The sequence below is a fragment of the Equus asinus genome, chromosome 3 (assembly GCF_041296235.1).
Source record: "Equus asinus isolate D_3611 breed Donkey chromosome 3, EquAss-T2T_v2, whole genome shotgun sequence".
Classification (NCBI taxonomy): Eukaryota; Metazoa; Chordata; class Mammalia; order Perissodactyla; family Equidae; genus Equus; species Equus asinus.
In genome coordinates this window covers 76891363-76904662 of record NC_091792.1, presented here as the reverse complement: position 1 = coordinate 76904662, position 13300 = coordinate 76891363, and the positions used below count along the sequence as shown (strand labels likewise).

At 44.6% G+C, this 13300-nt stretch overlaps 1 protein-coding gene across 8 annotated transcripts in view; it reads left to right on the top strand.

Annotated features, from left to right (window-relative positions):
* Positions 1 to 724: 724 nt before the first annotated feature.
* The window catches only part of LOC139044919 (dehydrogenase/reductase SDR family member 6-like), a 28099-nt gene continuing 15523 nt past the window's right edge, over positions 725 to 13300 (top strand). For 2 of the 8 annotated variants that reach the window (XR_011502412.1, XR_011502413.1), the window contains exons 1-5: positions 4078 to 5247; positions 5488 to 5579; positions 6443 to 6521; positions 8302 to 8399; positions 10116 to 10229. Coding sequence is in view for 2 of the 8 variants with exons in the window: in XM_070506498.1 (XP_070362599.1) it covers positions 6486 to 6521; positions 8302 to 8399; positions 10116 to 10229 (248 nt within the window). In the remaining 6 variants the exon portion in view is untranslated. Of the gene's footprint in view, positions 2915 to 4077; positions 5248 to 5487; positions 5580 to 6442; positions 6522 to 8301; positions 8400 to 10115; positions 10230 to 13300 lie in introns of those variants that run through there. The other 6 variants (XM_070506498.1, XM_070506500.1, XR_011502414.1 and 3 more) reach the window with 6 other exon arrangements.

Here is a 13300-nt window from a genome sequence, read left to right as displayed (position 1 = left end):
TTTCTTGAGAGCCTAGCAGAATCATGTTCAGGAAACTTATTGAGAGCCTGCCATTCATACTCAAATATTTAACTACCTTCTACTGTGTGCTGATCACTGGTCTAGGCACCGAAAGGCACTGCCTTTGTGGGACTCATGTTGTAGCTGGAAAACAAATAACTCATACTTTTAATATGAGCTGATCACAATGTAAGGGTGAAAAAGATATGGTCCCTAACCTTAAACAAATTTAGTCCACTGACTATACAGGGGGTAAGCAAATATCTGCAATACCATGTGACTTAGGCGGTCGTAGAGTAAGCATAATTGTTGAAGATCTGTGAATAAAGGGAGGCTGAAGACAGCTGCATCGAGAAAGAGGTACCTGAGTTGGCCTTGATTAGGGAACTCTCATATTCATAAAAAGTCTATTCCAAAATCCTCAAAAGTCAAAGGAAAGGTATTGGCGCTGGCCCCATGGCCAAGTGGTTGAGTTCGCATGTTCTGCTTTGGTGGCGTGGGGCTCACTGGTTCAGATCCTGAGCGTGGACCTACCACCGCTCATCAAGCCATGCTGTAGCAGTGTCTCACATAGAAGAGCTAAAATGACCTACAACTAGGATATACACCTATGTACTGGAGCTTTGGGGAGGAAAAAAAAAAAAGGAAGATTGGTAACATGTTAACTCAGGGCCAGTCTTCCTCACCAAAAAAAAAGCATAAAAAAAAAAGAAAGGAAAGATGTTGTTAGGAACACAAGGAGCACAGCTGCGTGTGATTACAGTCATTAGACCCAGTGTTAGAAGCTACAGTGGGGCAATGAGAGACAGTTTTACCAAAGACCTTATGTGAACACAAGCAGAAACTAGGGCAGGGTTTTAAAAAATCTTTAAGGGTAATTTTTACCATCCATTATAATTGAATTTCTAATAATCATTCACATTTTTAAGTACAAATGTAACAACTATTGTACATGCCAAGTCCTTCCTCCTCACAACATCCCTGAGGTAGGTGCTATGCCTACCTTCATTTTACAGATGTGAAACAGGTTTGGTCAGCTGGGTAACTTACTCACTTAGCTGGTGAGGGAAAGATGTGGGACTTACCTGCATCTTTCTGACTCCACAGTCTGTTCTTAACCACTGTGACTGTTACGGATACACTTAGCTCCAAGAACAAAAAACCTGAAAAGTGACTAAAGTTTATTTTTCTCACATAAGAAGTCCAGAGGAGTTACTTTAGGGATTTTGTCTTAAGCCTGTCTTCAAGGAACTAGGTTCCTTTTCTTCCCTATTGTCCTTAGTGTGTGCCTCTGACCTCAGACCAAGTCACAAAATGGCTGCTAGGTCCCAAGGCATCATATCCACGTTCCAGGACCGCCCCCCCCCTCAAAAAAGGAAGGAGCAAAAGCCAAAGGCCTTTCTATCCAAGAAGAAAGGCCTCCTCAGAAACTCCAGCCCACATTTCATTGGCCAACCCTAGCAGCAAAGGAAGCTGGCAATTTGAGAGTTTTGTTTTCAGCCCCTTGACACAAATAATCCACATCAATCTACAAATCAAAATTGGGGTGAATTTATTATGAGTCAGGTCTGAGGACTAGCCTGGGGCCTTCCTCCCCCAAGGAAGGAAGGGCACCAAAGAAGTGGGGTGTACCGAGTGGTTATACACAGTCTTGGAACAAAGAGCATCCATCATATATGGCAGGAATATCCCTTTTACAATTATCGTGAGATGCTTTGCTGGCCCAGCAGGTCAGAGGTCAGTAGGTCAGTGGTCACAAGGTGGGTGGTCACACAGTGAGCACAGCAGGTCCATAATTAATCCTTAGTTTAGGGAGAGATGCATATTAAAGGAAATGCCGATGTGGGGGGAAGCTACCTCCTTATCTTTAAGGGCATTGTTCTTGTCTTTGGGACATTGTAAGCGTTTAAAGCAGATGTACAATGCATGCTCAACAGACCTTTCTGGAAAAACAAGGTCAGGTCAAATTAGTTTCAAACCAAATGGCTTCCTCATATCCTCCAATATAGCCTACTGCTTGTCATTTATTTATCACCCTTACAGTGTAGGAGGCAGGTGAAAGTGAGTTGGGTGGGTGCTGAGTGAAGCCACTTAAACAGCACGTGCACAAACAACCTACACACTCACTCTGCTCAGTTACCTGCCTGAGAAAGTTGGAGTTACGAAGCCTAGTGTAGAGGGCTCACGTGACCCAGTCCTTTCTTTTCCTTCTTGTGTCTCTGTTCTCTTCAGCCAGACTTGGCTTTTTGCTCTTACCCAGCATGTTCTTTCCTTGAAGCCTCCACACTCCCACTGAGGCTCAACCTGCTCCCTGACGCCACCGCCAGTGCAGTCAGGACGCCTGCATTCCGCCACTAAGCGTGTATTAGTGTTAGAAGAGACGGCGCGTCACAAGAGAACCACAACCATACCTTCAACGCGAGAGAACGTGTGCTGCCCTCTCAGCAATCATGTCAAGGGCCAGGAGAGAAGGCTCTAGTATCTTCAGTGACCTGGGCTCCTTCTGTTTCGCGGCTCTGCCGTCTTCCACATGCGACTTCTGCCTCATTCCATCTTGAACACCGCAGAACGGCACGTAGTAGACACAAACGACAGGGACTGAGAGGGGTCAAAGCCAAGGGAGTGGTTTCCAGTCCTGAGCATGCTGCGGGGGCTTTTTCCGCTTTTCACCGTTTACTCGGAGTTAGCAGTTCGACCTGAGCTCCACTAGACGGCAGCACGTACACACATTGAGTATACCAATGTGCGAATCCTTAAAAACTCAAGGAAACAGAACCAGCAAACTCGGAAGAAACCTGAACTACACATCCCAGCATTCATCATTAAGCGCCTGACTTGTCTGCACGAAGGTCGGTCTCCGTTTGCCGCTCGCGCAGTGACCTGGAGGACGCCATACACCTGCTGCTACTCTAAAGTAAGATTTCCTGGTATTTTTTCAATGAAACTTTAAATGGACTGGGAAAAGGAGATGTTTAATTTTTATGTGTTGCTTTGCTCTGCACGTTACTTATTTCAGGAAATCTTAGCAGTTAGATCAGGATTAGGGTGCATTTGGAAGTCTGGTATCTTAAGTTTTTCAAAATAACCAAAGAAGAGAGGATTTTTCAGTGAACATTTTTCTTCCGGGTTCATGAAGACAGAATTCCCGAAAATGCTCTGCCTCTGATAACGAAAAATTAACACTTTGATTCCAGTGTTTACAGTAAGAAAGCCATCACGTTTGCTTTTCATGTTGGAATTTACCATTTCAGGCCATGTTTGCAACTCATTTTCCCAAAAACTCTGTTTTAGCGTGGCAGTGCAGTTGACCTAACAGTAAACCTTCGGCTCCAAACTCCGGGCCCAGAAAGGCGGGGAGGCCGCCCGGAGCCCGGCGCCCAGAGCCGCGGGGCGCACGGGCTCAAGTCACAGCGTTTGATCCGCACGCTCAGGACTGGGGGTGGGTAAAGGTTCCTGGAGTCTCTCATTCCTAAAGTACATATTGAAAATATCTCAACTCTCCCCAAGTTTAAAGTGAGTATGAACCTCTCGTGTAAGAAGGGGGAAAACCAGTGAAAATTTCGTTGCCTCAGAGTGGCTGGGCTTCTTGGTGGCTGGCGAGGGCGGCCGCGGTCGGAGCGCCTCCGGCAGCGGCGAGCTGGTCCCGGAGTCGGGCGCCGGCAGCTCGGGGCAGCGCTGGGAGCAGAGGGAGCGAGCGCCCGGGCAGGGGCGGGGACGGCGGGGCACCCCCTGGAACGCCCGCCTCCTGTCCGCGCGTGGACGCCGCGGGCCCCGGGCGGCCGAGGGCTGGACGGCAGGGGTCCGGGCGACACGAGGCCCGCTGGGCCGGCTGGTGGGAGGCCCGGGTGCGACGCCGGCTGGGACGCGGGAAGGAGCGCGCGAGACCGGGCCACACCTCGGGCCTTCGCCCCGCGCCCCGCCTCCCCCGGCGCGCCCGCCCCCGCCTGCCTGACGCCCCCCGGCGCGCCCGCCCCCGCCCCCGCCTGCCCGACGCCCCCCCCCCCCCCCCCCGCCCCGCCCCCCCCCCCCCCCGGGCGCGCCCGCCCCCGCCTGCCTGACGCCCCCCCGCCCCGCCCCCCTGGCGCGCCCGCCCCCGCCTGCCTGACGCCCCCCGCCCCCGCTTGCCTGACGCCTGCCCGCGTGAGCGCCCCCGGCGGGCGGAGCCGCGCCTGGCTGAGGAGCACGGAGTGGGGCTCGGGAGGAAAGGGCTTAGGGGCCCAGGCCGGAGAAGCCGCCTGCGCCTTCTCGGGCGCGGTGTGTGTGCGCGCGTGCTGCTTGAGTGCGTTCGCTCAACGCCCTCCCAGCTCGCTTCCCTGCCTTTCCCATCCTGAGGGGGGAAGACGGCGCCCCCACACGCCGGCCCCCGCGGCTGCTAGGGCTGGCGGGTGAAACGTGGGCCGGGGTTCTGAGCAGGCCTTCCTTCTTGGGTAGAAAGACCTTTGGCTTTTGCTCCTTCCCTTGGTGTTTTTTGGCGCGGATGCGGATATGGTGCCTTGGGACATAGCAGCCATGTTGTGACTTGGCGCGAGGTCAGAGGCACACGTTGAGAACAGCAGGATGGGGGAGAGAGCCTGGCTCCTTGAAGACCACCTCATTTGATCATCGTTTGACTCCTCGCCACCCCGACCTCAGCGCTAGCCGTTCCGCGCGCCCTGCAGTCGGCACTGGTCAGACCTGATGCACGCCACCTTTCCCCCGGTCACAGTGTCTCAGTCCTGCCTGTCAGAAGTGACTGACTGTGGCTGTTAAAGCGTTAACTCCCGCCGGCTTAAGCTTGAGAAGAGGATCGGCAGCGTTATGGGGAGGCCTGCGTTTCGTCTGTCTCTCTCACCTGGACCAGGCCACATCAGTTTCCTCATCTGTAAAATGGGGGTATTGGACATGATTTGATTTTCCGGTTCTTTTGTTCAGTGACTTTCTGAGGCCGATGGTGAAATCTTTCCAAGGGACAAGGAAAAACCACAGATGAGAGCCAGCCCTGATGGCTTAGTGGTTAAAGTTTGGTGCACTCCACTTCAGCCTCCTGGTTCAATGTTAGCTTAGGGCGAATCTTCCCCTGCAAAAATAAGAATATAAATAAACAAACTAGAAATGATTGATGGTGCAAACCCAACGGAAGTTTACAGGACAGAAAGCAGGAAGGACATGCCCAGTGGCATAGCAGTGCGTGCGGGCACAGCGGGGAGGATGGGCAGGGGAGGACTCCACCCCTTCTGGATCAGCATTGGGTTCTCAAAAAACCGAAAGGTGGGTCAAGTCCAATGTCTGTCTCTTACTGAGTATCAGTTGAGTGGGCTGTGCCAAATGGTTTTGATGTACAAAGCTAGGTATCTAGAGTGGGCGCTCTTGGAGAATTCTCATGGTGGGAATATTTGTGCTGAGGTGCCATCTTCAGGTTCTTAAAGGAGTACATTGAACCATTCATTCTAGATGTTACTGCATAGGACCATGTCTACAGTGCATGCCATTAAATACACGTGTCTGTAGATTAAACCGCAGGTTCCGTTATGGGTCGACTTGATGGGAAGGTCATCGTCCTGACAGCTGCTGCTCAGGGGATCGGCCGGGCCACTGCCATAGTAAGTTACTATCTCTGTTTGCTTCCTGCCTTTGGAGGTGTTGAATCACGTGGACAGATCCCATGGCTGTTTAATTCTGCTCTACTTTTTTTTATTGGCTTTTGTGCTTCTGTTGTCTTAAGTTACAAAAATAAAAGTTGCTACTCCTGATCCCAGGCGGATGAAGCAAGGCTTACCTCACATATTTATTATGTGACATCTCATAACTTTTGACTCTGAGAACTTATTTCTTTGCCTCAGTTTCTCTGCACTGTAATAAATTTATTACAGGGGGCCTAAAGGAGTGCATAGCCCTCTGAAATCATGTCAGTTCAGACATAGGACTCCAGAGTTCTAAGACTATCAGGTTACCGTTACCTTTACCTTGTAATTTATAGCAGCTTCTTGCACATTATATTCCTCACCTGAGCTAATAATGCAGCTTAACTGTAACGGTAGGATATAGTTTGATATTTGTGAAAACACTAGTATACTCTTAGGAGGAAAAGTGTTGAAATAACCCATTTTTCTCATTATTTGGGGTTTAGTCACCTCAGAAATGGAATAAAGGCTATCAAATCACAGAATAGTAGTATTTTGAGAGGTGTTAATAACAGAATCCTAGTTTTTTAAAAACACTATTGTATTTGATGTTACTAAAAGGGACAAAGTCAGATGACAAGCACAATGTATGTCATGTTGTACTAATTAATGATAAAAATAACAAAGGGAAGGGCGAAGCGAGACTAGATAGTTTGAAATTCCACCCATGTATAAGGAAAACAATGAAAATAAGATAAAGGGAGAAAAGGCTAAAGGATTTTCTATTCATGAGAGCAGCTTAACCAAGTAAACAAAGGATTCATTTGTGTGTTGTCTTCCAGGCTTTTGCAAGAGAAGGTGCCCAAGTCATAGCCACAGATATCAATGAGTCCAAACTTCAAGAACTGGAAAAGTACCCGGGTAAGCAACTCAGCAGCTTGAACTTGGGATTCAGAGTCCATAAGGTATTATAAAAAACAGTACTCGTCTGCTGAAAGAAAATTACTTGGCTGGTCAGCTCCACCGGCCTTCTTCTTAGAGCCTGATTCTTTGATATCAAATCTATATTCTGTGAACCTACAGACAAAAATCTGTATACTTAAATATATAAAAGTTGTATACTTAAAATTTTTTTTATCCAGCATGTTGAAGGATTCAGTACCTAATTACAAAGTTGTATGTGAAATTTAACAGTTGTTGCGTTAACTTTTAATGACAACTTTCACTTCTGTGCCCTACTCAGCACAGTGCTGTCCAGTAGGAAAATGATGTGAACCACGTGTGTGATTTAAATTTCCTGTGGCTACATTTAAAAAGTAAAAAGAAACAGATGAAAATTAATTTTAGTAATGTATTTTATTTAACTAAATATATCTAAAATACCATTTTAACATACTCAATATAAAAAAAATTTATGGAATATTTTACATTCTTTTTTCATACTAAATCTTTTAAATTCACGTGTGTTGTACACTTACAGCGCATTTCAGTTCTGACTAGCTGCATTTCAAGTGCTTAGTAGCCACATGTGCCTGGTGGCTACCATATTGGAGACAGCTCAGCCCTAAAGCCACATATGATCAGAAACCCTAAGAGATCATGCAAATTATTTCGCTGTGTATCACCCCTTACTGCACCACACTGAACTCAACTCCAGCATCAAAGGACTTCAACTAGAGTTCCTCTGAAAGAAATCAGAACAGACAGCTCATTTGAAAGTTAATTCTTCCAGCCAAATAGAACAGGTTATATAATCAAATGCAAATTAGCACATTGAATTCATGAACGGAATTAGACTATGCTATTTTAATTATTGGATTGTTTATTTATTATTGGAAAATTATTTAATTTTAATAATAGGGAATTTTAACTCCAAGTCAGAAAAACGCTGTTGTACTGAAAAAGTACTAAGGGAAGAAAGTCCTCCCAAAACTTTCTCCCCTTTCTCTCCTTTTCTATGTTTATAATCTTTTCTTTCTATATCTATAAAAGAATAATAAACCATATTTTTTTTAAAAACATTAAAATAGTGACTTTCTTTTATTAGAGAATGTTTGGGGTTTTTTAGTAACTATTACAGTGTGTCTCTGAGATCCAATGCTGGATCTCTCATGTCTAGCTTTCAAGTGTTTCATCCCTTCTCCTGGCCCCTCATTTCTTCTCCTTGCAATTTAGTGCAGAAATAAGTGATTATACCCTTGACTGACAAAGTTGTTTCCAATAAATAATGGAATTGACATGAAGGTAAAGTGCACAAATGGAAGCAGTCTCCTGTCTCACTGCCCTGCCCTTCCCTACCCCTCACTCAGATAGGATTCAGTGTTCCTGGGGCAGTGACTCACCTCTGGGGAAAGAGCAAGCCTGCGCTCTGTTATTACTGCTGGCTCACTGAGAAGCATCTAATATAGATCATACTTCACTGTAAAGTCTTTTCTCAGAAAAGGCCTTTAGTATTCAATTTAGAGAGTGAAGAGAAAGGGAGGGAAAGAGAGGTGTGTTATTGGGAGTTCAGGATGGGGAGGATTTTAAGATTTTTATTAATGAGATTCTTAAGATTCTTAAGACCCTACCAATGGTCAACAATCCTATGAAGGCAAAATGGACAGATACTGTAATCTTTGTACTTCAAAGCAGCTACATCTACAAGACTAAACATTTTTTATGGGTATAAGTAAATAGTTTCCCTTGTTTTATGTTTCAGGTATTCAGACTCGAGTCCTGGATGTCACAAAAAAAAAAACAAATTGATGAGTTTGCCAATGAAATTGAGAGAGTTGACATTCTCTTTAATGTTGCTGGGTAATTCATAACTTTTTAATTTCATTCTCCTCACAGAAAGTTTTCTATGTCTTTTATTAAAAGAAATTTGATAATATGGCCAAATTATTCTTTGTGAACCCTAATATATTCCTTAGGAAATAAAGCTGGATTTTGGACAGAATTTTTGTTACAAGTAAGATTCAGCAAGTAAAACAGCCATAGAAGTTGACATGTGCTTGGGGCCTAAAGGCACTTAAGGATACTCAAGACAACTGCTACCAATCCAACGCTGTTGATCTACCTAAGGCTGGGGACAGGCTCACACCAGTGGACTTGTCACTGATGTTCCACTAAGACTTATAAAATAAAATTAAAAACTGTTTTCCAGGAGTGTCTTTAAGGCAAAGTATATCTGCCAAAAACTGAGTACTCAGTTTATTGAAATGCGAATGTTCCCCATTTGTTGGCACAACATTCTGGCAAGTTCTTTCTACCTCCCAAGCGCAGCATTTCTTATTAGGACAATTAATCCCAGCAAAAGAAGTTTCACTCTGTTGCTTTATATACAGCACAAAGAGAATGGCTTAATTGAACTTGATAGAGTAGTACCAAACTTGCTGAACCATGCTTGAAGGATGAGAGACTGGAGCTGGAGCAGCCCCATGTGGAGCAGCTAGTGCTTGTGCTCACTCTCCCTTTTCAGGCATGACAGTAGAGATGAGGACAGTTGAGGCTTACGCAGGACTAAGTAGATAGAGTCTGATGTTCCACTTTTCTTGTGTGGTGTTAACGTTTATACTGTGGCATTGATAGAAAAATCCTAGAGCCTTCTTATGTATTTTTATGATTCTTCCTAATCATGTTTCAGTATGAAAAAAGTCTGTCTATTCATAGTTTATCATGTGTTACAATGTATGGAAATTAAAGCAACAATTTATGATTATCTATTTTATAAATAATCTGCTCATCTTTCATAGAAGAATATATTCAGAACCATGAAAAAATCAACTAGCAAAATTATTTTTTGAGCATCTATTAAATTTTCAGCAAAGTAAGGGATATAGAAATATAGCATGTGGTTCTTGCTGTCATTTGATTGAACTGGAAGTACAGTGGTACATGGGAATCACAACTGACAATATTTTATAAGTAATTACATAATTTTGGTCCAGGGGACAGTGAAATCAATTAGGACCCCATTGTTATAAAGCTTCCTTGAGGAAATGTGACTTGGAAAATAGCAAAGGCTATTTTGAGGGTTTTCTTTTGTTCTGCTTTGTTTACTCAGTATGTCAGAACTGTACAGTAGCGATATTACTTTGCTGCCCTGAGATGGTGAGATACTTGTTTTCCCTGCAACTTTGATTTCCCTTGAGAATGATAAGTTCTTGCCACCTGAGGGCACTGCTGCTCTTGAAATCAGAGTCCACTGGGGCAAGTGTCCTCAGTTGTTTGTAATGGCGTTGATATTTCCTGTGCATTTGGTATAGAGCTTCTTATGTTTGGGGGCTCCAGACACTTGCCGCCTTCTTTTAAAAGAAGGATCTTGTTTTCAAATAATGAATTTTTTACCTTAAGTTGTTGAGACACTTACTTACCTAATGTACCAAGTGATACTATGTTTGAATTGTTAAAAGTCTTGGTTAGGGAAGGGACAATGGTCTAAGTCAATAAATGAAAATAAAAATGAAAAGGAAGTGGAATAGAAATCGTTTTTAATGATAATTTTTCCCCATTGTTTAATTACTCTTCCAGTTTTGTTCATCATGGAACCATCCTGGACTGTGAGGAGAAAGACTGGGACTTCTCAATGAATCTTAACGTCCGCAGCATGTACCTGATGATCAAGGCCTTTCTTCCTAAAGTAAGGTGACCACCACCAGGATGACCACCACGTTAGTCTCCAGGTCTCCATCCTGGGCATCCAGAAAGAATCCTCACATGTGCTGAAGAGTAATGGTAGTTAACGTAATGACTAACATGTAGTGAACATAAATACCAAGGCATTTAGTATAAATTAATTCGTCTGACCTTCCAGTTCATCCATTCAAAGAATATTTATTAAGCACTTTCTACATGCCAGGCTCCATTCTAGGTGCAGAAGACAAATCAGAGAACTAAACAAAGTCCCTTCTGTCAGGGAACTTCCATTTTGGAGAGGTGAGACAGGATAATATGTAATCAAATAAACATATAACATGTGAGGTAGTTATAAGTACTATGAAGAGAAAAAAAGCTCAGTTATTAGAGAGGTCCCAGAGGGCCTCACTGATAAGGTGAGATTTTCATAGAGGCTGAATGGAGCAACGGAGCTAACCATTCAGGTGTTTGGGGAGAAGCTTCCAGGGAGAGGGACAGCAGGAGGCCTGTGGGACCAGAACAATCCGATGAGGTAGGTACTACTTTGTCCCATTCACTGTACAGAGAAAGAAACTAGGAGGTTAAGTAACTTGCCCAAATCACATAACTAGCAAGTGGTTAGAGCTAAGATTAGGCACACGCTCTCAGGATGGATGTACCCCACTGCTTTTCTGTACCTTGAGTACCCTCCTTACTCTCCTGTCTTTAGCTGAGCCACTGAAGTTCCAGAGAGGTGAGAGACAGCATGTGCTGAAGAGAGAGTATTCCTCCTGAGTCTGCCACCCTTGAATTCTCCAGCCTTCACACAGCTCATCAATGTTTTTCATTTTGTTATACAAATAAGCTTTAAGTACCTTTTGATACAAAGCACCACACCAGGTGCTCTAGGGGAGACAGGTGTAAATATGAAAAATGTTGACTTCAAATGAGCTTGTAAGCCAGCAGTAGCAGACAGCACGGGCTCAGACAATGGACGGGTTGACTGTGTACAGAACCAGCTCAGTTCAAGGTTGTAAATTAAATCCTAGTGAAATGCAGAAGAGCCATTCTTTCCATCCATCCCTGCTGGATGAGATGACTGGAGTACTGAATGCTGCCCTGTGCGGGACAGGAGAAGAGCTTTTTAATGGCGCAGCAGGACTGATACTTTGCTCTGAACATTCAACCTAACGTCAAGAAGGATGCAGATGAATGCTAAAAGGAAAGTTAGAGAAATTGACTTAGTAACAAAGGAATTTGTTTTTAATCTATTTGTTTAGTGCCTAGAAGGGATCTTTGGGTGGGCCCACAGATTGTTGAACTAGCAAATTTTTTAAAAATATAAATTGCCTTTTTTACCTATCTGGAGGTGATGAAAATCTGTTATTTGGAACTTGGATGCATTTTTTGAAGGCTGGTCCTTAACACAGGATTTGGGGAGAAGCAGAGGCTGTGGTAAAAGGGGAGAGCGTCCGTCACAGCTGGTGAGACGTGTGAGACTCATTTGTAAAATGAGCTTGTTCGTGTCTGCAGTGCTTCACGAGTATCAGTGAGGAACGTAGGTGTGAGGCACAGTGGAGCTGAAATTTACACTTGTAAGTGTTAACTTTTAAAATATCGAACAATAACTTGCAAATTAGTGAGTTTGCCTGTGATTTAAAGCACCTTAACAATAATCCATATGAAACAATGACACTCGTTTGTAAAAAACGAAAAGAAAAAAATCCCCCAAAATATTAACCAGTGGGATGGGGAATCAAAAGGAGTCAGTGCCACTTGTTAAGGTGACCCTAACCAACCTGACCCCAAGGTCAGACTCTGGTGTCAAAAAACCTTCGGCACAGCCTGAGCTCTGCCCCTAATTCGCCAGGTGCCCTAGGAGATGGTACTTAGGCTCTCTCAGCATCTGTTTCTTCTATTTATTTATTTACTTTTTTTTTCTAAGATTTTATTTTTACTTTTTCTCCTCAAAGCCCCCTGGTACATAGTTGTGTACTTTTAGTTGTGGGTCCTTCTAGTTGTGGCATGTGGGATGCCACCTCAGTGTGACTTGATGAGCAGTGCCATGTCCACACCCAGGATTCAAACCAGCAAAAGCCTGGGCCACCGAAGCGGAGTACGCAAACTTAACCACTCAACCGCAGGGCCAGCCCCATGTTTCTTCTGTTTAAAATGAGGGTGATAGATTACACAATCCCTTCCAGCAGTAATTGTCTAGGATCCTCTTGTGTTCGTTAACCATGACACACATATACCCAGTTAGAACTTTCCAGAGGAAGCCAGGATTTGGAGTCCAAGCAGATCTGCAAGGTCAGGTGGTCAAAATATAGGAACACTTGTAGGAAATTTCTGTTCATGGATAGACATTCCAAGACTGAAAGATCGGTCAAAAGGCAGAGGACAAATTGAAGATTCTGTAAGAGGTCAGTGCAGAATCCAAGGTCCACTAGAAAAGAAGATCCATTACGGCAAGGATCTGGGGAGGGCTTGGATGTTTGGGGATTTTTCCTCCTTTGCTGTATTGTAGAAGAGTCCCTAGCACACGGAAGTGCTTAGCAAATGTTGGTTGAATGAGTAAGTGAATCTAGGTTATCAGTCCAGGTTGGGGTCAGGCATGGAATCACTGAAGACCCAAGGAGCCAAGGTCTGCCAAGTTTAGGAGCTGAGTTCTGGTTGATGGGGACAGAAGAGCTGAGTCAGAGTGGGACTGACTAGATACAGCTAGAGGAGATCTTTAGAGACCTTTGTAGCCCTGCCTGAGCTTCTGGAAGATCAGTCCTATGTGGCCTTACTATGTACAGACACTCCACTTTATGGGCCACAGAGGGCTGCTGCTTGGCAGGCAGAGGGAGCATCACACGGGACAGCAGGTTCTGAGCTGGGGGTAGGAAGGCAGCATGGAGGGAGGCAAGGACTTTGGGCTGGAGAATCAGCAGACAGGCCCAGCCGAATGTATGGTACCAGTGTTGGGGCAGCAGTAGCATCTCTAGGCGTGAAATTCTAGTTTGCCTGAGAGATTATTGCATTTCAGAAGATTGGAGACTGAACTCACTTAATAGCCCATTTTTATATATTAAGTTGGGCTGTATGTATTAAAAATG